The sequence below is a fragment of the Clarias gariepinus genome, chromosome 11 (assembly GCF_024256425.1).
Source record: "Clarias gariepinus isolate MV-2021 ecotype Netherlands chromosome 11, CGAR_prim_01v2, whole genome shotgun sequence".
NCBI lineage: Eukaryota > Metazoa > Chordata > Actinopteri > Siluriformes > Clariidae > Clarias > Clarias gariepinus.
The window spans coordinates 27199823-27223136 of NC_071110.1; the positions used below are offsets into that span (position 1 = coordinate 27199823).

The following is a 23314-nucleotide window of genomic DNA, read 5'->3' on the forward strand; positions in this document are numbered from 1 at the left end:
AGGGCGATGATTTAAGTATGTGAATCAGTTGCTAGGTAAATGTTCACTGCCATAGTAGTCTGAATGCACCGTCCTGTTGGGCATGAGCTGAAATGATAAATGAAAAAATATTGGCTGTTTTGTTCATAAAAGAGAGACCTCTGGGTAAGGTTTGGATTAGATGGACTTTCCTGTCGTTGCGTTGATTTTTAGATCTAAAATGGCTTGAGGACCAGGAGGTCCCTGGTTGCCACTGGGTTGGACCCTTGAGCAAGGTTCTTCACCCCCAAGTGCTCAGATACAATCCAGCATCGAGCTGGCAACCCACTGTTGTAAATAAGTGCCACAGAAACGACAGATATACTGTATATATCCATCACCCACATAGACGGAACAACCGCTATACAATGTGGACCACCCATTTCTGGCATTTGGGAGATGCTCTTATCCAGAGATGTTTATCTCATTACACGTTGAATCAGTTGAGAGTTAAAGTCCTTGCTCAAGAGCCCAACTGGTGCAACATGGTGGTGCTGGGGTTTTAACCTGTGATCTTTCCGAGCCATAGTTCCATTGTCCTAACCAATGAGCTACCGCTGTGATATTATCACTATAGAAATCAAATTCGCACTTCGGTATTATGATAATATCGTATTGGCTGGTCGCTCGTGTTTCCCATCCCTGCTGTACTGTGACCCATGTGCTCAGCATGAATGCTTTCACTGTTTTTATTGCTTCATTTTTTTCTCCATTATGGACAATGCCTGGCTAATCCATCATCTTAGGAGCCTAATGGTTGCCTCCTTGCCTCCCAGCGCGTCTAGTCTGTGAAGAGACATATTGTTTAACATTTGGGTGTATTTATCTTCCCGGGGACACTTGTTCAAAGCCCATGCATGTAAGAGAGAGAGAGAGGTTTTCTGTGTGCCTGGTTAGAGGACAGGGAAAGGGGAAAGAAAGAAATGAGTGCCTGTGTGAGAAATAAAGAGCAAGGAGGAGTGTGGTGGGCTATTAGGTCTGATGAAACCAGTGGACAATTCAGTTTTGACTTTGAACCGACATCATGGTTAATATTATAAAAACCTTCCAACTCTGAGATACTTTATGACAATTCATGCAGAAATGTTACTGATGTGTCTGTTATTTACATCTAATATGTTATTTTCAGTATAAGTACAGTAAGTTCACACATTAGGTCGCAACCACATTGTGCAGAGTAGCAAAATGAAACCTTTGAGTGTGCAACCTTTTTTTTTCCTCCACCTGGGCAGTGTGTTTTACACCAAAGTATTGCATGAAAGGTTAAAAAGAAAAATTACTTTCCTGGTCTATTTTTAAAAAGTTTTGCTTTGACATAGAAACGGTAAAATTAGATTTTGCAAATAATTATTTTATTTTAATAAAACTTTTAAAATGTTAAAAAGATCTGACTGTATTCTGTCCGCAGCATTTGTCCTGAGCTGTAATTTCCCCGAGCGGCCAGCCTACGGTGATGTAACCGTCAGCAGTCTGCACGCAGGCGGAGAAGCTTATTTCTACTGCTTTACCGGTTACAAGCTTCAGGGACCCTCCACTCTCACATGCCTCAATGCTACAACTCCATACTGGAATGGGAAAGAACCCAGGTGTCTCGGTGAGTAAGAACCCCAATAATATGATATAAGTAATCTGCAACAGCCCTCTGTGCCAGGGAGACAAGAGTGAAAAGAATGGTGTATCCTCTTCTCTGTCAATCATAGCTACAGTAGCCAATTGTGTGCATCTGGGAGCTCGTGCATACAAAAGAGCTGACGTGTTACACTATTTTTGACAAAAAAAAAAAAAAAAACAGCGGTTGGCTTTATGTGCATCAGAGAAGTTCTGTAGCATATTGCATGCACTGTAGGTAGCTAATGTTGAGAACATTCAAAGCTAATGTTATCTGATAAAGCTGCGCTGTTAGATGTGCTAACGACTTTCTAATGGGTCTGAATGTTTATACATTGTGAACCCAGTAGTACAACAGGCCACTTATTATACTCAATCATACAGCATTATCTAGAATATATACAGTAGAAGAATGAAAGTCACTTTTTTTTTTTTTTTAAACACAATTCCAGGAAACCTACCATACCTTGGCGCGTGTGAATAAGTAATTGCCCCATGCTAACTCATCAATGTACTGTAATTAATCCCTTTTTTTTTATTTCTCTTGCCACACCAAGGTCTGATTATTGCCAGACTTCTTGAATCAAGAAATTACTTACATGGAGCTGACAAAGAGAAGCATGCAAAAAAGATCCGTAAAAGCAACACACAATCTAAAGTAATCAATATGTACCAGTCTGGAAAGGCTTATAAAGGCTTTGGGACCCCAAAACATGGGAAAGTGGTGAACCCTCCCAGGGTGGCCGGCCTACCAAAATTACTCCCACATTAATAAAAGAACCCAAAACAACATCTAAAGAACTACAGGCCTGACTTGCCTTCGTTAAGGACAGTGTTCATGATTCAATAAGAAGAAAGAGACTGGGGGCAAAAAATAAAATCCATGGGAGAGTTCAATTCAATTCAATTTTATTTGTAAAGTGATTTAACCAATTGATATTGTCGCAAAGCAGCTTTACACAATCAAAAGAATTATTGAAATTTGTATGAACTGTAAATGCTTATGAATCCAAATGATAAGAGCGTCCCTAATGAGCAAGCCGAGGACGACGGCGACACTGGCAAAGAAAAACTCCTTTTTCCAAGGGGAAAGCACTGCCGGCCAAAAAGAACACAAAGGCTTGTCTCAAATTTGCCAAAATATATCTTGATTATCTCCAAGACTTTTGGGCACGTATTCTGTGGACTGATGAGACAAAAGTTTTTAAAAGGTGTACAGTAAGTTCAGTTACGTAACCGAAGTCTGCTTGAACTGATAAAAAAGAACATCATACCAACAGTCATACATGGTGGTGGTAGTATGATGGTCTGGACCTTCAGGACCTGAACTACTTGGAACCATGAAATTTTCTCCTTACCAGAAAATCCTAAAGGAGAATGCTGAGCTATCAGTTCAACACACTTGGGTTATGTAGCAGGACAATGATCAGAAACACACCAGCAAGTCCAATGGCGTTATTTAGTCAAAATTTAAAGTTTTGTCGTGGCCTAGACAAAGTCCGGACTTAAATCCGATTAAGATGCTGTGGCATGACTTTAAACAAACACAATGTGAAATGTGGCTGAATTTAAACAATTCTGCAAAGAGGAGCGGGTCGAAATTCTTCCACAGCGATGTGAAAGACTCATTGCCAGTTATTGCAAACGCTTGATTGCAGTTGTTGCTGACAAGCGTGGCACAACCAGTTATTAGGTTTAGGGGAAATTATTTTTTCACATTGGCCCAGGCAGGTTTAGACAGCTTTTTTTCCCATAATAAAGGAAATCATCGTTTAAAAACTGCAATTTATTTTTACTTAGATAATCTTTATGTTTTGATGTTTAAACTAAATAACAAAAACAATAACAATAAAGAAAATTAGGAAGAGGCAGATACTTTTTCACAGCCCTGTAATAGTCACTTCACCTTAAACATCCTTATCTTCTCAAACAGCCTTTTTATAAATTGCTATGTACTGTCAATCAATCCAGCCGCCGCCTCTTCGTGCTTGCTTATTTACACCACTGTTAAGCAATCTTGCGAGTACTCGGTAGCAATTACAGTCTCCATTTGTAGCTCTCTGCAAAACACCCACAAGACCTCAGCTCGAGCAGATCCAGCGCCCTCAGTGCTTTTCTTAACATCGCACAGGCCTTGTGCTTTGAGGGTAAATATTTTGCCCACACAGGTGTAATTTAACTTGATTAGAGAGTAACTCTCTATACCTTCACTACCGCTCCCTCGAACGTTAATTGGAGTTTGATTATTGATTTCGCTCGTAATCAGATTAGCTGCTGCGTATATGCCTACAAGGAGTGAATATTAACAAAGCTCCCCTGGCTTGGAGGCAGCTGAATGACAAAGCTGCATAAATAATCCGTCTTTGGAAGAGAGCCCCAAAGCCAGAGAAAGTTTTCTTATTTTCATCTATTTTTTTTGACTTCTAAACAAGTTTCCAAGGTTGGTTTACCTAAAGGCATCCTGTTTTGATGATGGATCTCATTTAGTTGTTTGGAGGTGCAGCATCGACTGCATGAGTAGCACAGATGCAGCTACAGCCCTGAAGTTTCTCATTTCCACTATTGATCAAAGGGATGGAGCTCAAATGTGGCATTTAAGGAGGACGCTGTGGCAGTACTGAACGCTACCGTGGCATAGCCGGCCTGATTACTGATCAGCGAGCAGCCAGGGAGCGAGGTTGAAGATCTACTTTAATCAAGCTCTGTCTGCCTGGCTAACATTCACCTGATTGGCTGTGACGCGTACCCTTTCCAACAACCTTTTATTGCTTTTACAACGATCTGTCATTGGTCTGTCAGGACTATCTGTGTGTCAGGATGGTCTTTTCATTACAGACGTGTTTCATTTTTTCACATTTTCTGGTATATGGGTGAATCGGCATGGTGTGATTTTAGTAAGCTGAGCGTGAGATGGTTCGGGGAACCTGTTCAACCTGTGAGTCTGACATGCTTTGACATTTCAAATTAACACCGGTTTTAAACCCACCCTGGCACCTGAGGCACAGTATATATATTAAGGATCCCGTTTTAAAATGCATGCCTGCAAGAACAAATATAGGTGATGCATAAAGGTGACAGCTAAAACACAGTATTGATGCTTTTTAGTTATACACATACTGTAATACTAAAAATGTGTGTGCCAAAGATGTTTATGATGTTTATGCAACATGGAAGTGACCGAGCTTGCTTCACTAAAAATTTCAAGTTGCTAACTTCAGCTGTTTTGGAGAGATGATGTCATATGTGACCCCAAAATGGCTATTTTCAACATTACACTGTCTCATTTCAAACAATAATAATTAAAAATGCTAATTTTGCATATTTATTTATGAATATTGATACTAAAATTGGTGTAAACTTCTAGAAGCAAATTACCAGTAAATTTTTTTGCTTAAACTAAGGATTTTTTTCTACATATTACTAATAACAGTGGTTTTGTTTGAATGCCCCAAACTAGACGCACCTTATGATATGTTACTTAATGTTACTTAAAATAGCGTTTTGTAATCTTTCCAACAATTATTGTTAACACATATAGCCTTAAAAGTCCAGTGCCACCCAGTGCTTTATGATTTTTTGTAAAAACTTAAAAAGCAAAAAATCTGTAGTGTCCGTAACCATGTCAAATTCTTGTTGCAATATTTTAACAATGTTGCATTTTAGAATAATACACTTTTTCAGGTTTCATGTCTTTTTATGTGAAATTTAAAGTGACCAAGTTCCATCTGAACAACCGTTAAGATCATTGAAAGATTTAAATTTTAAAAAGTTACTGACACTACATCAAAGGACATGAATTTGTATTTAGCAAATACATGTAATAAAAATAAAGATGATAAAAAACATAAGGTATTATGAAAAAGGATGTCGTACTATATGATTCTACCTGAAAATTTACTTTTTATAATACAATATTTGGACATTAAAGATGGCAATTGTTATTATCTTCATGTTAATTTATTCCTTTGTTTGTTCTTCTTCAGATACCATATGTTTTATTCTAATCATGGTCAAAGTGAATTTGGAGCCAGATCACTGAGCCTTTAACCAATCAAAGTGTTAGTGTTGTTTAATGGAACAACTTTTCACTTTTTGAAGTATTCTGACTTTAAATATGGTTTAGCTTTACTTAATTCTGTTTTCAAAATATATATATATATATATATTAAAAAAATATATATATTTAAGGACGGGTTCGCCCCTCTCAGGTGGCAGCAGCACACTCATTGATGAATCGAGTACATAACCTTTCGATACCTTTCAACAGCGGCCTGCGGCGGAATGATGAAGAACGCCACGCTCGGTCGTATTGTGTCTCCTGGTTTCCCCAGTAACTACAGCAACAATCTGACGTGTCACTGGGTGCTGGAGGCTCCAGAAGGACAGAGGTTACATGTTCACTTCGAAAAGGTGGCACTTGCCGAGGATGATGACCGGTTAGTGAATCATCATCATCATCATCATCCTCACTCATGTAAAAGCTGTTACACTCTTATTAATGCAGACTCTAAAGTAAGATACAATTCATCCTCACATATTCCGTAACTGACAACTGAAATAGCATTTTCAAAGCATGTTGTTTCATACCTTGCACGGTCCGGGTTCGATTCCCGGCCAGGTTCTATTCCAGGTCCTATTTCTGTCCTATTTCCTCCCACAGTCCAAAGATATGTAGGTTAGATTAATTGGCGTTCCCAAATTGCCCGTAGTGTTTGAATGAGTGTGTGAGTGTGTGTATGTGTGTGTGTGCCCTGCGATGGATTAGCACCCTGTACCCGACCTTGTGCCCTAAGTCTCCTGGGATAGGCTCCAGGCTTCCCGTGACCCTGAATACAGGGTAAAGCGGTATAGACGATGCGTGAGTGAGTGAGTGAGTGAGCTGTTCCATGCGTGTGTGTGTTTCATTTTTACTTTTTATAAATAAAATTTAATTAAATTCCACGAGGAAATACAGCAATAGCAATTGGAAGCTGATTCGGGAATTCACATATTGGCAATATCAGTAAGCCTGTAATATGGTGACCTTTGCCAAATGGACTGCCTTGGTTTATTGACTGTTTCTGTCTGCAGGTTACTCATCAAAAATGGGAACAACATCGACTCCTCGACACTCTACGATTCCTACGAAGTGGAATATCTTCCCAACGAGGGCATCGTCAGCACCTCCACATTTCTTTTCATCGAGTTCACCACTGACGGCTCGGGCACCAACACAGGAGCGGCAATTAGATATGAAGGTACGGATACACGACCTCATTTCCAGATAACAAATACTCAACTGGGTTAGACATCATGATGTCTACCAGCCTGTTCAAAGCTAATAAGACAGGACTGTGCTCAATGCAGCAAGGCTTTCTTTTCTTTTTTTTTTTTTTTTTTACTTTGAGCCTCTAGGAGCAGTAATTGCCCCAGCGGAAGAAGTCTGCTGATTGCTATTTGGGGCCTTATTTCGGCTAGCCACATTCTCTTGAGGGCCTCCGGCACTTTAGCCTGATGACTCTGGAGACATGGTTCTGCAGACCTCTATCTTTTATCCTTTCCTATTTCTTTTAGGAACTGGCCAAACATTGATGTTCCAAAAGCATTTTCTTGGCACGGCACTCGATACGGTTCTCTTTCATCCGTCCTGAAAGACAGCCGAGGTTTGTGTCGAAATGCTGTCTGCAAATGAGATGCAAATCAAATAAATCAGCGACTGCAAAACATCATGCTTATTACAGAGGGGGTTTTGGCTGAGAGTAGTGTTTACAGCCACTTTATTCCCTAAATATCTACAGCTGCGTGGCTAGTACCTGAATTATTATCCAATCAGAAGAGCCTAATCTTATTTTCCCCAACACAATCGGATTAGCCCATCAGGGTTGGCTAATGCACTTCAGCGGTGACCTTTAACAATGCCAAATCATAGAAAAAAATGAAAAAAAGAAACTTAAATCAGCCTGCCATGAACACTCACTCACTCACTCACTCATCTTCGTCGTCGTCTATACCGCTTTGTCCTGTATACAGGTTAGGGTTACGGGGAGTCTGGAGCCTATCCCAGGAGACCTATGACACGAGGTGTGGAACAGTACACCCTGGACGGGGTGCCAATACATTGCAAGGTCACACACACACAAAAAACAGGCAATTTGCAAACCGTCTGTCTTTAAATTTTGGAGGAAGCCCATCAAGCATGGGGGGAACCGAAGTGGGAATCGAACCCGGACCCCGGAGGTGCAAGGCGACCATGCCATCCTCCTGCTACAGTCAACTTTCCTTCGAAACATTTGTCACTTCGTTATTTCATGTCTCAGCATGTTTTGGATGTACTTACAAGAATTCACATGCAAATCCTTGTACGGTTTTATTGCACAAAGCTCAGAACGATTTAAATATGCATACGCCCTGGTTTGCTGTTCATGCAAACTCTGCCTAAAAGTGCTCAGCACTGTACAACACTTACCAAAGCTAAAGTCATGTACTGTAAAGAATACACCCAATATTTAAACTGAATGTCTCGCACACATCTACATTGTTCCATGTCCAATCTCAGCTCCCTGTGTGGAAGGCCTGTAGTTAAAATGATGGCGGTAATGTAGAGGGAAATATCAGCGGCTGATGAAAACGAATCAATTCCATTCGTGTTGTTGGAGTCAGAGGCTGAATAATGCATGTGGAAAGAGTGGAGGCTGCTGAGATTGAACCATGGTGCTGTAATTTGCAGAATCACCTGTGTGTGCTATAGAGTGAGCAGAGCTGAATTCAAAACATCCTAGCCGGACGAGACGGTACCAGGGACATATCAAGGCCAGTCTGGATCCTAAAAATTGCTCATTTCATTTCCTTCGCCACATTCCTGTAAGAGCAAATAGGCCGGGAACAAATCAACCGAGCTCATGTTAACACAGTGTAGATTTATGTATGAGCAAATGCTATTTGTGTTTTGTTTTTTGTTTATTTTTTTAATAGAAATTGTCAGACGCCAGTGACGGTAAGATTAATTAGCAGCCTCCGTTCTGAGGGCGATCCAAAGACCTGGCTGATTTTTTACAGTACATATGCAGTATTTGAATCGAGAGCTGATCAACAATTTCTGTTATCCGTGAGCCAGACAGCAGTGATTCCGTTAGTGTGTGTGTGTGTGAAGGACATCCTACAAGCCCCGCCCCGCCCCCCAATTAGCCTATCCTGTATGTCTTTAGACTGGGGGAGGAAACACACACAGAGTTCCCGGAGCCGGGAATCGAACCCGGACCCAGGAGTTGCACGGCACCAGTGCTAACCACTAACTGAGATGTACTGTACTGTAGTGCTGCAGAAATGTAATGTGTTCAGGATAGTTGGACTGACAAATAAAGATCGTGATACACCAAATATTTTAATTACTTGTCCACTATGTTTATCTCTATCCAAATTTCCTTTCTTTCCATTTCTGTAGTTCTGTCTAATGAATAAAAGAGCTTTACAAGTTTCAGTCCCTACATCGCCCACATGTTGTTGTTGTTGTTGTTGTTGTTTTACATGGTATGAAAGTAAAATATCTGGAAATGATAGAGATATTTTTTTTCACATCTTAAGTATTTAAATACTGATTTTCCTTTAAGTTTGCCAGCATTTAATTATTTGCACTTTCTCTGTCTCTGTGTGTGTGTGTGTGTTTGCAGCTTTCGCACCAGGGCATTGCTATGAGCCTTTTGTCAAGTACGGCAACTTCACCAGCAGTGACACCAGCTACGCTGTGGGTGCCGTGGTAGAGTTTAGCTGCGATCCCGGATACACACTGGAGCAAGGCTCTATTATCATCGAGTGCATGGACCCCAGAAACCCACAGTGGAACGAAACTGAGCCCGCCTGCCGAGGTGTGTGTGTGTGGGGTCCGCTTGTCAGAATGACAAGAATCTCCTGTGCATCCTTCCATTTGATGTTGTGGTGCCTACAGTAATAAACATTCGGTGATGGACTCGGCTGGCTCTGTGTGCGGTAATGAGTGGAGCAGGTCCTGTGAATGTAAATCTCCTTCGGTGCGTCTCACCTGCATCAGTCTAAGGCTACGAAAAGATCATCGCCAGAGCCAAGAGTTAAAGACTTGGCGAAAATATCGTAAGCAGGAAGCCTAAAACACACAATGCTGCAATATTATCTGATCTCATGCTCGGGTGCATTGCTCAAAGCCCACAACGGAAATTGGTTTGAAATGATTTAATCACAAACACTGCAGCAGTGGCTCTAGACAAGTGCGTTTTTGTTTCAAAATATTTTGTTTCTGCATGGCCGCACCAGCGTCCCAGACGCAAGATGGATGCAAAAACAACATGAATTTCTAAATCAGGGGGATTTTATTAGAAGAATCTCCTACATGCACCTCAGATTAATTTAGTCCTTCAGTTTTCCCCAGCCCCGGCACCTTGACTCACCCTTGACATTGCTTGAGGAATATTAAATGCCTTAACCTTTGCAATAACACGTTTTTGACGCACAGTTGTTGTTTGTGTTATTTTTTGAGATTTATGTCCTTTTGCCATATGTGGGTGTGTATGTGAATAATTAAAATGTGTGTGTGTGTGTGTGTGTGTGTGTGATATCTCAGCGGTGTGTAGTGGGGAGATCACCGATTCCGCCGGAGTGGTGCTGTCTCCAAACTGGCCTGAAGCTTATGATAAAGGCCAGGACTGCATCTGGGGTATCCATGTGGAAGAGGACAAGCGCATCATGCTGGACATCCAAGTGTGCGTATATCCTAATTGGTCAATCTTTTTTTTTTTTTTTTAACCCAGAAATAGGCTGGAAAGAGAACTCAGTCATGTACTGCCAGGTTGTAGTTTATTGTCATGTTAATCATTTTTAAAAGGGTTTTTAGATCTGCACTGATCATGTCATTTCAACGGTACCCGAAAAAAGTATCAGTCGCATCCATCTATCCATCCATCCACCTATCCATCCATCCATCCATCCATCTATCCATCCATCCATCCATCCATCCATCCATTCATCCATCCATCCATCCATCCATCTTGAAACCTCTGTGTGCCCCAATGGTGAACATTGTATTTATTCCCATTTTTTTCAACTGTAAAAGGACCTCCAGGCGTCATTTAAAATATCTGGTTTATACACTGTATGTAAATTATACAATGTACTTCAAGCACTTTAGCATCCATGAATAGTATAAGGTTAAGACCTTCTTTTCTAGTGATTTTCTTTTACAGTAAACATACAGTACCAGGAGGCATATACTGTAAGACGGAGAGTTTTTCTTAATCCCTGGACCATGACTCACCCTAGATTAGCTGGAGGAGTATTAAATGCCCAAACACTTTGAATAACAATGTAAGTACATTATGCATTTTTTATTTTGCTAAAGTATGTTAGTTTGTGTTTTTTTAGATTTAAAAAATAGTCTTAAATAATTTATAGTACATACAAGACAAAATACATGTGAGTGAGTAAATGAGTGAGAGGGAACCAAGTGAAACGGTGAGGCTACAGGGACCAGAGATAAAGAAGGTGCAGGACTTCCTATGGAGAGTGTGGCAAGCAGGTGAAGAGGCCGTGTGCAGGCGGGTTGGAACAGGTCGATAAAAGTGTCAGGTGTGTTATATGATGAAAGAGTATCAGCAAGAGTAAAAGGAGAGGTGTGCAGGACAGTGGTGAGACCAGCGATGCTCTACGGCTTAGAGACTGTGGCACTGAAGATAGAAGAGGAGCCAGAGCTGGAGGTAGCAGAGATGAGGATGTTGAGGTTCTCTTTGGGAGTGACAAGGATGGATAGGTTTAATAATGAATCCATCCAATGTTAGATGTTTTGGAGATAAAGTCAAAGAGGCCAGATTGAGGTGGTTTGGACATGTTCAGAGGAGAGATTGTGAGAGGATGCTGAGGTTGGATCTGCCAGGCAGGAGGTCTAAAGGAAGAACAAAGAGCAAATTTACGGATGTAGTGAGAGAGGACATGAAGTTAGTTGAGGTGAGAGAAGAGGATGCAGAGGATAGGGTTAGATGGAGGCAGATGATTTGAAAATAAACAAAGAAGATGATACAAGACCTTATGATTATAATGAGTATTCCCAGTCTAAACTGCTTCATGCCGTATACATGGAGCCTGGAGACTTAGGGCATGAGGCGGGGTACACCCTGGATAGGGCACACATATACAGTAAACACGCTATGAGCAATTTGGGAACACCATACACATAGACCTGAGACGAGAATTGAACCCGTCCCCTAGGCGACATTGCTAACCACTTAGGCATAATGCGGATACCAACTTTAATTTATGTAAGAGCATAATATTAGACACGGATATTATAGCAACACATCACTGGGAAATGATGCAGTTAATGTATATTACTTAATGTACATAAAGTTTCCAGTTTATGGTCCCAATGAGCCACATCCCCTGCACAGCTCTGTGATGATGTTGCTATATTTTTCCATAAATACCTCTTTATCTAAATTTGGGTTTAATACTTAGAAATAGTGCTGGATTAAATCGAGTCATATAATGTGTTAAGGAAGGAGTTTAGCCTGTTTTGGCTACAACTAGGAACCGTTTCAGCAAATTTCACACTTCTAGATGAAGAACACAGTTCCAACAAAAGTACAGCAAAATATTTCTTTGGTTTGTCTCTCTGGAGCGCGGGGTCATCCGAATCGGAATCAGAATTGGGTTTTATTCGACAAGAATGTTGACACACACAAGGGATTTGATCCCGCTTGTTTGTACAGACCAACATAAAACACTGTACATTTGTTATAGACACTATACACTATACACAGTAAGTAGACGACATTCAATAACTAGACATTAAATAAGGAGAAAGATTCTGAGTATGAAACAGATATACATAAAGTGTACATAAAGTGAGTGTGCACATATCGCATATAATAAGTAGTGCAAATAACAGTATCTACGGTAGGGTGTAAGAAGTTTGAAAAAGCATGTTGGTGCTTTTCAAGTTTCGAGTTTCAAGTTTTATTGTCATATACAGATAACAATGAGGCATCATTACCGTAATGAAATTCTTAGACCCGTGTTCCCCAACTTTACATAAACAGATAAATATAAAAATATAAGGAAAAAATTATATATATATTTAGTAAGATAATTTAGTATTTACATGTAACAATGCAAGGTGCAATGAAGTAGTTTGAAAATGGATTGAAAGTGGAATTGTTCAAGTGACATTGTTAAGAGTCCAGTAGTTATGGTGAGTGTATATTGGTGTGTGCAGAATGTCAGCAGTTCAGAAGCCTGATGGCTTGTGGATAGAAACTGTCTCTGTATCTGCTGGTGCGGGTCTTGATGCTCCTGTACCGCCTGGCTGACGGCAGGAGCGTGAAAAGCCTGTGGCTGGGGTGGCTGGGGTCAGAGAGGATCCGCTGCATCCTCCTCCTACAGCGCTGTCTGTAGAAGTCCTGCATGGCTGGCAGTTCAGTCCTGGTGATGCGCTGTGCTGATCTCACCACCCTCTGCAGAGCTTTGCGATCTAAAGCATTACAGCTGCCATACCAGGCGGTGATACAGCCAGACAGAATACTCTCAATGGTACATCGATAGAAGTTTGTGAGTATTCTGGGGTCCATGCCAAACCTCCTCAGCCGCTGCAGGAAGAAGAGCCGCTGTCTTGCTGCGCCAATGTGGTGTGACCAACTCAGATCCTCAGATCCTGATATTGATGCCCAAGAATCTAAAGCAGCTGACTCTCTCCACCTTTGCTCCCTCGATGTGGATGGGGGTGTGGCTTCCACCCTGCAGTCTCCTGTAGTCCACGATTAGCTCCTTAGTCTTGCTGACATTGAGCAGCAGGTTGTTGTCGCGGCACCATGATGTCAGGGTTCTCACCGCTGCCCTGTATGCTGACTCATTTCCATCAGAAATGCAGCCGATGATGGTGGTGTCGTCTGCAAATTTGATTATGGTGTTGGAGGTATGTGTTGCTGTGCAGTCGTGGGTGAACAGGGTGTACAGTAGGGGGCTGAGCGCACATCCCTGAGGGACACCGGTGCTGAGTGTTCGTGAGGATGAGGTGATGTTGCCGATCTGAACCACCTGAGGTTTGTTCTGAGGAACTGATGCTCAGGTCGCGGAGTTTCATGACCAGTCTGGGTGGAATGATGGTGTTGAAAGCGAAGCTATAATCAATGAACAGCATCCGCACATATGTGTTCCTCTGGTCCAGATGGGAGAGGGCAGTGTGAAGTGCATCATTGCATCATCAGTAGATCTTTTAGACCTATAGGCAAACTGGAGAGGATCGAGTGAAGCAGGGAGTAAGGATGTGATGTGAGCTTTGACTATGCGCTCAAAGCACTTCATGGCAATGGAGGTAAGTGCTACTGGGCGATAGTCATTTAGGCAGCTCACATTCATTTTCTTAGGGACAGGGATGATGGTGGTCCTCTTAAAAGAGGTTGGGACAGCAGACTGGTGCAGGGAAAGGTTAAAAATGTCTGTGAAGACATTCGCTAGCTCGCGGGCGCATGCTTTGAAGACACGACCTGGGATATTGTCTGGTCTAGGAGCTTTCCGTGTGTTTACTTTCCTAAAGTATTAACACACGTCTGCCTGAGATATCTGAAGAGGGCAGCTGTCCTCTTCCAATGAAAGCTCCTGAGATAGTTGGTTATCAAAGCGTGCATAGAAGGTGTATAGCTCATCAGGTAGAGAAGCAGTTACCTCCCCCACTCTGCAGCTCTTTCCCTTGTAGTCTGTGATGGTCTTCAGTCCACTCCACATGTTCCTGATGTTAGAGTTGCTATAACAGGATTCCACCTTTTCTCTGTACTGTCCCTTGGCAGTTTTTATTGCTTTTCTGAGTGCATACCGGGATGATTTGTACTCACTTGGGTCTCCAGATTTAAAGGCTGCAGTCCGCACTCTGAGCGCTGCGCGTACCTCTCCGTTAACCCATGGCTTCTGGTTGGGGTAAATCCGTACATTGACCCGCGGTTCGACGTCATCGATACATTTGTGAATAAAGTCCGTTACTTACTCAGCGGAGTTGCTGATGTTGTTGTTAGCGGCAGTCCGGAAAACTTCCCAGTCCGTGATGTCGAAGCAGTGATGCAGGGCGCTGTCTGATTGGTCAGTCCAGCGCTGAACCAAACGCGTCATAGGATGCTCGATGCGTTTCAGCTTCTGCCTTTAAGCTGGCAGCAGCAGGATCGAGAAGTGATCTGATTTGCCGAAGGCCGGTTGAGGGCAGGCTTTGTAAGCATGTGTGTACGAAGTGTAAACATGGTCCAAGATGGTCTCACCGCACGTTGGAAAGTTTACGTGCTGGTAAAACTTCGGCAGAACTTTCTTCATGTTGGCTTTATTAAAATAGCCACAATGAAAGCAGCCTCTGGGTGTAACGTTTCCTGCCGGTCGATAGCATCAAACTGTTCTTCCAGTGCACGCGTGATGTCGGCGTGGGGGGGAATATAAACAGCGGTACAGAATATCGCCGAAAACTCCCTGGGCAGATAAAAATGTCTGCATCTAAACATGAGATTTTTAAGATCAGGGGAGCACCCCGATGAAACTTCCTGTACATCAGTACACTACCTTTTGTTAGTCATTACACACACGCCACCTCCCCTGCATTAACCCGAGTCTATTGTTCTATCCCGGCGGTGAATGGAGAGTTCCTCAGGGACAATGGCCGAGTCGGGACGGAAGGGTCCAGCCATGTCTCTGTAAAAACAAAGACGTTGCAGTTCTTAATGTCCCTATGAAAGGTTATCTAATTTTTAGTTGATCCAGCTTGTTTTCCAAAGACTGGATGTTCGCTGATATACTGGAAAGTGGGGCACGGTGTTGTCTGTTCCTCAGCCTGACCAGCATATAGTCAAGGTTTGCGAGGATGATTGCCAGAGGAAAGAAACTTCCTGTGTCTGGTTGTTTTGGTGTACAGGGCTCTGTAATGGCTGCCAGAAGGGAGGAGGGGAGAAAGGTTGTGAGGGGTCTGTAGTGATTTTTCCTGGTTCTAGTTGAGTACAAGTCATGGAAAGGGGGCAGGGGAGCTCATGAGATTTTCAGCGGATAGAACAGAGCACTCAGAACATATTAATATATAAAACCTGCCAGCACAATAATCCACTGACTGCATTTTTTATTTATTTATTTTTTTTAGATCTGACCATTTATCACATCTGTATGATGACACCAGAGCGCATAATAATAACTGGACATGGAAGTAATGTACTGTATACTGTATGTTAACACGCTCTCTCGTCACATACAGTACACACGTCTCATCCGTCAAAACTAATAATGTTAAACTCAACTGAAAGAATAAAAAGAATCTCTTTAAATCAATATGTTCTATTTATCAGTAATAAGTAAGCAGCGAGAGGTCGTCATTCAGTCCTGCGAAAGTATGATTACGATCTCATTTTCTGTACTTAAAGCCTACGATAAACAGTTTCCTTTTCGGGCAAAGAATAGCTGTAGTTAACTTTAGAATTACTGTATAGTGAACTATTATAGAAGCATTGCAAGTTAAGGCCCCTTTTTCTAACAGTATAGTAGTAGTAGTAGAATTTTGTACTTTTTTTTACCCCGTCAGCAGAGCGTTGAATATTTAGCTCCTTTGTTGCTCACAAATATTCAGTCTGTACTAATCAATGGACTTTTGGGACAAGTTCGGTTAGTGATCTGTCTCTGCAGGAGCGCTCTCTCTCTCTCTCTCTCTCTCTCTCCTCTCTGCCCAGACTGCATGACTAACACTGCTTCTGCATTCATTCCTTACTTTCGACTTTCTTCGTTTCAGACCCTGAATCTGTATATAGATCTTTTACCTGAGGTTTTTTTTATTAGCTTCTCTACAGGCACTCTTTCACTTTTTGCAGAATAATTCTGCCTAGTGCTTGCACAATGGTTCAATCTTGGGTGTTTTTTACTTGAGTTATATATGTACAAACCTTTGGTAGTGCACAAAATTCTTCAGGCTTCCCTAAATTCTTGATATTAAATTAAGTTAAATAATGTAGCTTAAAGTAAAAAAATGGGAAAACGCGTTTTATTGAGACAGGATGCAAAGTGCCTAAAATAAGGGCTGTCAATATTAACATGCCAACGCATGTGATTAATTTAGAAATTGTAACGCATTATTATTCCTTTAATGCAAATTAATCATATGACCAAGTTTGACTCTAATAGCTTTCCATAATTGCGGGTTACCCGGTTGTGGGTGATGGTAGAACATTTACCGAGGATAATAAAGATGCTTGAGGAAACATCATCCAGTGTGATGAATGACAAGTTTCATTATAAAAAATTTTTAAAAAAAGCTCCTAGATAGAATTTTGGATAAAACCAAAGTTGTGTGCTTGAGCATTATACAAGGGGAGCAATTTTTACAAGACTATATTAACCGCAAGCTGTGGCTCAGGTTGTATCTGAGGATCCAGGTTTTAGCCCTGACGTTGATGGGTTTGCATCTTTATATACTTTATGATACTGATTGTAAGGTCAAACCCCATGTTCCTGAATTGGGCTTTAACCCTCAACTGCTCAGATAAATGGTGATGAGTGTGCTGTAAATGTCATCTGCACCTGTTTCTCACTGGTTCATGCCTTCAGCTAGGTATTTTTTATGCTTAAATGATTCATAGGTCACTGTGTGTCTTACCCAACAAAAAAAACTTGATAATGAGAGCTAAAACTTGCCAAAAATGAAAGCGGAGGGTTACCATTTAGAAGTTAATTATTTTTCTATAACAGCACAACTTGAACATTGACAAAACAAACTGAGCAATGTTGTTACATTTTGCAAAATATTTACTTTACAAAAATTCAACATCAAACAGTTCTTAACAATCTATTTATAGTCACATGTAATATTGTGGAGTGTGTGAGAGACGAGTTCAGAAGTCCACATTTCAAAGATATTACAGCAACTATAAAGAGTAATTAATTCACTATTTTTCTTCATTAAATTGAATGTAGTTAAAGCTCAGTTAAAGTATTTTAGCTATGAATTAAATTAACTGTAATTCTCATTTGTTGCTATTACTGACTGTATTTCTGTCAGAAAAGCTCGTGCATACTATTCATCACAAAACTTGTGATTGATTCACTGCTGGCCTAATTGGGCAAAATATTGTTTATTATATTCTCTATGAATTGGGGTAGTTGTGTTTTGGAGTGCGCTTTACTTCAGAGTTTAATGTCAATGATAAACTGTCATTGCATTTGTATTATTTATCTACAAATAGTTACATGTACAAACTTACAAAGTGATGTTAATGAGAATGTACCTGTATGTTGCTTAGTTTTAAGAATATACGCCTATAAACAAATTGTGCTGAAAAAGTGCTGAAAAGCAGCATTGCGATACTCATCTTGGCTGAAACATAACAAATGAGAATGCAGCGATTTCCGGGCAATGATATCAACCAACAATCAGACTCACTTTAATACATATTTTCCCCACGTATCTTGATTGCTGTTTCCTTTTTAATAAACATAAACATACTTAGGGCTCAGGATTGTGCATTATAGAGTGACATATCCTTTTTTCTTTTTAGCTGAATTTCAACTGAATTTTGGATCATTTTAACCAACTACCTAAACATGACCGTGCAAAACCAATAATAAATGGGTCACACGCAAAGAAATAGCACAGATACACATGATCATGTGCTTTTATTGTTGTTTTTTGTAAGTCTGATTTGTTCTTAAGTTTGACAGAGTGAGTCTTCCCCTTGTCCCACACTGCCATCAAATAAAAGTGTAAAGAAATAAATGAAATAAATAAAACACGTAAATAAAACACATGCCAAAAACCGTAAGGAACTAAATCTCACACAAATACAACAGTGTTGTCTCTGCACCCTAAAATTGCTAGGGGAATCTTGGACTCTGTTTTGTCTCAGAGCTGTTTTCCACTGTATTGGACTGTGAAAATTCATAAGTCGAATGTCCGTAAGTCAGGGACTACCCTATATATACTTATTATTATTATTATTATTATTATTATTATTATTTTATTATTATTATTATTATTATTATTATTATTATTTTATTATCGTTGACCTATGCTGTGTTGCCAGCACCCATATGTGCTGCTTGAGTTTAAATGCAGCTTATTATGTTAGAGAGAATAAACAAAATACTTTGGCCTTAAAGAAACCTTTATTTCCTTGCAGAAATCTTCACTATACGCAGTAACATGTGGAAGTTTTGTTATTCGTTACATAACAAGACACTTTTAAAATCCATTTATAATTAAGCTTATGGTAAAGCATAAACCAGTTGTTATAGCAACGATAAAGCTGCTGTTACAGACAGTTATTTTAAACCTTTCAATTAATCAGATTTAAGAATCCAACTGTGTGGTATAATAATTGTATAGCATCTGCTTTATTCATTTTTCCAGACAGAAACATGAATAAAATGTAGCGTGGCTCATTTCTGATGCCGTCTCACACTGTCACTATATCTGTCAGAATTCTTTAGACATTAATTGGCAGGGTTTTTTTTTCTGTAACTGAGACACTGAGCTTGTGAGATTGCACTGCTATTGCAGAGCTTCATCCAGTCCCAACTGACCAGTTCGGTCCCAGCTCACTGACTTTACTTACAAAGTGAAATGAGTATAATACCGCCTTTGGCAAGCTCAAAGATAGAGGTATCAAAGGGACTAATTTTAAGACCTTGAACACCCTCTTTGAGATTTCATCCTAGTTCTGCATAACACCACTGCCTAGTTTCATCTTCTCACTGATGCGAGACCTTATTAAAAGTATATAAATTACTAATATTTATTACTGGTCATGTGCTAGTAGCTTAGAAAGTCTCTTTACTTAAGTTAGGCCTGTTATCAAGAGACCCATTAGAGGTACCTCATTTAATGTTGTTTGTGTGCACAGAGTTGGTTTATTGGCACAGAGTTAAAATATCGTAACTCAGGTAAGTTCAGTTGAGGTCGACCTGACCTGGAGAATACTGAAAATAGAAAATTTCACTTTGCTTGACAAAATGAAGAACCTTATAATAGAGGTTGAGAGGCAGTTAGACATTTTCAATAAAAGTCTACCTTACACGCTTCTCATGGTTTGGCATTGTCGTAGGTGGCACGGAGGCTTAGTGGTTAGCTCTGATGCCTTGCACCTTCAGGGTCCAGGATCACTTCCCGCTTTGGGGTCTATGTCCATGGAGTTTGCATGTTCTCCCTGTGCTCGGTGGGTTCCCTCCCACATTCCAATACCATGTAGATTAAGCTAATTGGCGTTCCCAAATTTCCCGTAGTGTGTCTGCCCTGTGATGGATTGGCACCCCAACCAGGGTGTACCCCAACTTGTGCCCTAGTCTCCTGGGATTGACCCGAGACCACCCCGCAACCCTGTATACAGGATAAAGCAGTATAGATGTTGAGTGAGTGAGTGAGTGAGTGAGTGAGTGATGTCTTTGTGCCATTATATCCTCATGGATTCCAACTCCTGGAAAATGGCCAATATCTAAAAAGAATCAATCGTACAAATTGAAAAATACCACAGACTGAAAAATTCATGAGCAGCTCGTTACATTAAATTGCTCATTAGTGTGAATGTGTGAATGCTCTGGCATCCAGACCTTGTGGATTATTCGCATGATGTGCTCTGGATCCACTTCAACCGTAATCAATAGGACTGAGTGAAATGTCAATAAGACATCATTACGGCGATATACAGTACTGTATATATGATATTATTAATTGTCTGAAACGTGGAGTTTAAAAAATGGCTAGATATTAAAAAAACACTTTTTGTACTGTTTGTCCAGTTTTCTCTCATTTCTTTGAGAAAACTTGTGAACCCTTGAAACAAACAAACTGTTAGGTTTAAGAAGAAGCCTTTTAAGAGGAGCCAGGGGTAGCTCCGTGGTTAAGGCATTGGACTATGGTTTGGAAGATTGTCCAGGGTGTACCCCGCCTTGTGCCCTAAATCTCCCAGGATGGGCTCAAAGCCCCCTGCGACCCTGTATACAGGATAAAGCGGTACAGACAATGATGATAAAAGAAGAAGTATCATTGCTTGTTGTCTCTGTCACACCTTCATACACTTACAACCGGAAAAGAACAAACACACGCATTCATGATGTCTGAAGATCTTTTGTTTATTTTTAGCCAAGAGAGCATGTTTAAGCTTTTGGCCAGGTGCTGTCTCACATACTGTATGTGCCTAACATCAGAAGAACCAGTCATTAATGTGTCAATCATAACGAGACCCGGAGAAAGACAGACAATAGAAAATGCATTAGAATTCCAAAGAGTTCCAGCAGACACAAGCTGTTTGGATGTACAGTATATTCGTCTGGATACAGGCTATAGGAAGCGGTACCACATGAGGAGTCTGGATAAAGGAATAAGGAACGTTCTTATCATATTATAATACCTTACACAAACTGTGCACAATATAATATATTTTTTCATGTCATTTATGTGAAACATAAACATAAACAAGCTCAATAGTTCTTGTCAGACTTAAGTAAGTATTGAGTAAACAGGCCTTTTAATTCCGTCCCAGTAGTACAAAATGTATCCAGATTAATTTCCTTGAAAATAAAATGCAAGCTTGAAAAAAATAAAAAAAAAAGACAGCGATCCAGGAAATAGTTTGCATAACAATAGACAGGCACCAGACAAAGATTAATAATAAACTCCACAGAAAGCAAATTATTAAATTGGGTGTATTTTATATATATTTTATATATATATATATATATATTTTTTTTTTTTTTATTTTTTTTTTATATGAATGTGGAATCAGTTGTATGGCGCGGCAGAGCAAGTGTCGAGTGTGATTGCTCGGTCAGGTGAGGCTACACAACACAAAACCCTGCTGTGTCAGCCACTGATAGATTATTCATGCATTCAGTAATTTAGTATGCCTTAATTAAGATTCAGTCATTTGCATGTTTTCTCCTGCTTGTGTTTTTTTTTTTTTCGGTTGCACCACTTACGTCGTTGAGCCGTGTGATAAATGACATCCTGGATGTTTTTGCAGGAGAAGCTGCCAGCATAATTAATTTCCCGTTTATTTGGTGGGTGGGGTGAGGGACGGGGGTCCGTGACAGCTTCAGCACTCAGGGCTTCTCCATCTGTTGTCAGAGCTGATGATGAAAATACCGCCTGTCTGTTTAAGCAAAGCCGAGACAGCGTCTCTTGTCTTGCCTCACACCTTTTTTAACAGCCAGCCAAGTCGGCCTTTTTTCTGTATTTCTCTTTCCAGGATGATGTACTACCCCATGTTTGTGACAGGTCTGGACAAGAAAGTGGGTGGAGCAAGGCTTCATGGTGCCTCGATCATTTCTCCTCTCTTCAAATGACTGAATTAGTCAAACTGCCACTGGTGTCACACGAAATGACAAGTATAAATGGAAACAAAAATGAGCAAGGAGGACGTCCACAACATCTGTACAGCTGAGAAATGGAAAATATGTGCTGTATATAATGACATGTATGAGGTGATGGGAATCATTTTAGTGACTCAGTTCTTTGAATCTTGTTCATCAAAATGAATTAATCTTTTTCAAATCATTTAGTTCATTTCGTTCTTTTGATCAGAAATAAAATAAAATGTTACATTTCAATACAGCAAAGGACATATTATAATAAACAGAATGAATAGCTCACCTCTCATATCTTCTGGTCCAAGTCGTTTGTTCTTTTGAATCGGCCTGAAGATCCAAAGGTAACTCATTTCTGTTTCCAGTACATACCCTACGGACGTATAACTCTCCGAGACTACTCGTTCTTCTGAGTCACATTAAAGACTCGTTCAAAAAGAACGAATCGTTCATGATCGACCCATCACTAACATGTATGGGATGATTCAAGCAACAAATCCAATCCCATAGTCAACTCTACTCTTACAGTACCTCTTACCTCTTCGCTCCAGCTTACCCCTGCTGTATACCACCTTTCCCTTCTGGTCTGGAGTGCCAGCTTTTGCCTGCGTCTCATTTCAGAGCTTTAAGTGAACATGGCCCCTTGTCATAATTCATTAACCACTTAAACACTGATGGGTAACAAGGGGTGATTACATCATTTCCTGAGTAGGGCCCTAAAGCTCTGACGGGGTTTCCTGAGCAGCTAGATTGGCACAGGCCGTGTCCTGGGTAGGTGGACAACTCAGGTGACAGCTGGCATAGACACAAAGCTGAAAAAGCTCGCTGTAGATGAGCGGATTACAGGCTTCACCCTTACACTCTCTTGTGGTTGAGAGAGCCCCCTGCTGGAGGCGTTGTGTACAGTACGTGATATGAACTGATAAGGACTTGAATTCTGTCTATAGAAAAAAGGATCCAGTTTGATTTGTTGGCTTGCCGTCTTCTGTTTGATGAAATATGTTATCATAAATCAGAGCCAGGATAAGGATGAGCCCCTCTCTCCCTCCCTCCCTTCGCCTTCCCCTTCCCCTCTCTCTCTCTCTCTGACTATGTTAACATTCCTTGTGTGTTAAGGCTGTGTGGGTGTGTGCTAGATCTCAGACGGGCAGCTTTCGGCCAATATTTATCTTCCTAATTGAAAAGAACTAAACTCATTCCGCTCCTTTATTTATCCGTTTAAGGAATCCTGATAATAGGGACAGGTTAAATGAAAGTTTAGCATCTTCTGTTCGTCTAACATTTAGCACTGCTAATACTGTCCAGTGCGTTCACTGACACGGTTGCCTTTTTCATTTCATCAAAACTTGCTATTGTGAAATTAAGTCTTGTTTTAACACATGGTCCAAAG

At 40.6% G+C, this 23314-nt stretch overlaps 1 protein-coding gene across 1 annotated transcript in view; it reads left to right on the forward strand.

Moving 5' to 3' along the window:
* The window catches only part of sez6b (seizure related 6 homolog b), a 206808-nt gene that overhangs the window by 163525 nt on the left and 19969 nt on the right, over positions 1-23314 (forward strand). The window contains exons 5-9 of the mRNA XM_053507506.1: positions 1427-1612; positions 5894-6062; positions 6697-6863; positions 9273-9467; positions 10196-10334. Of these exons, the coding sequence (XP_053363481.1) occupies positions 1427-1612; positions 5894-6062; positions 6697-6863; positions 9273-9467; positions 10196-10334 (856 nt within the window). The remainder of the gene's footprint in view (positions 1-1426; positions 1613-5893; positions 6063-6696; positions 6864-9272; positions 9468-10195; positions 10335-23314) is intronic.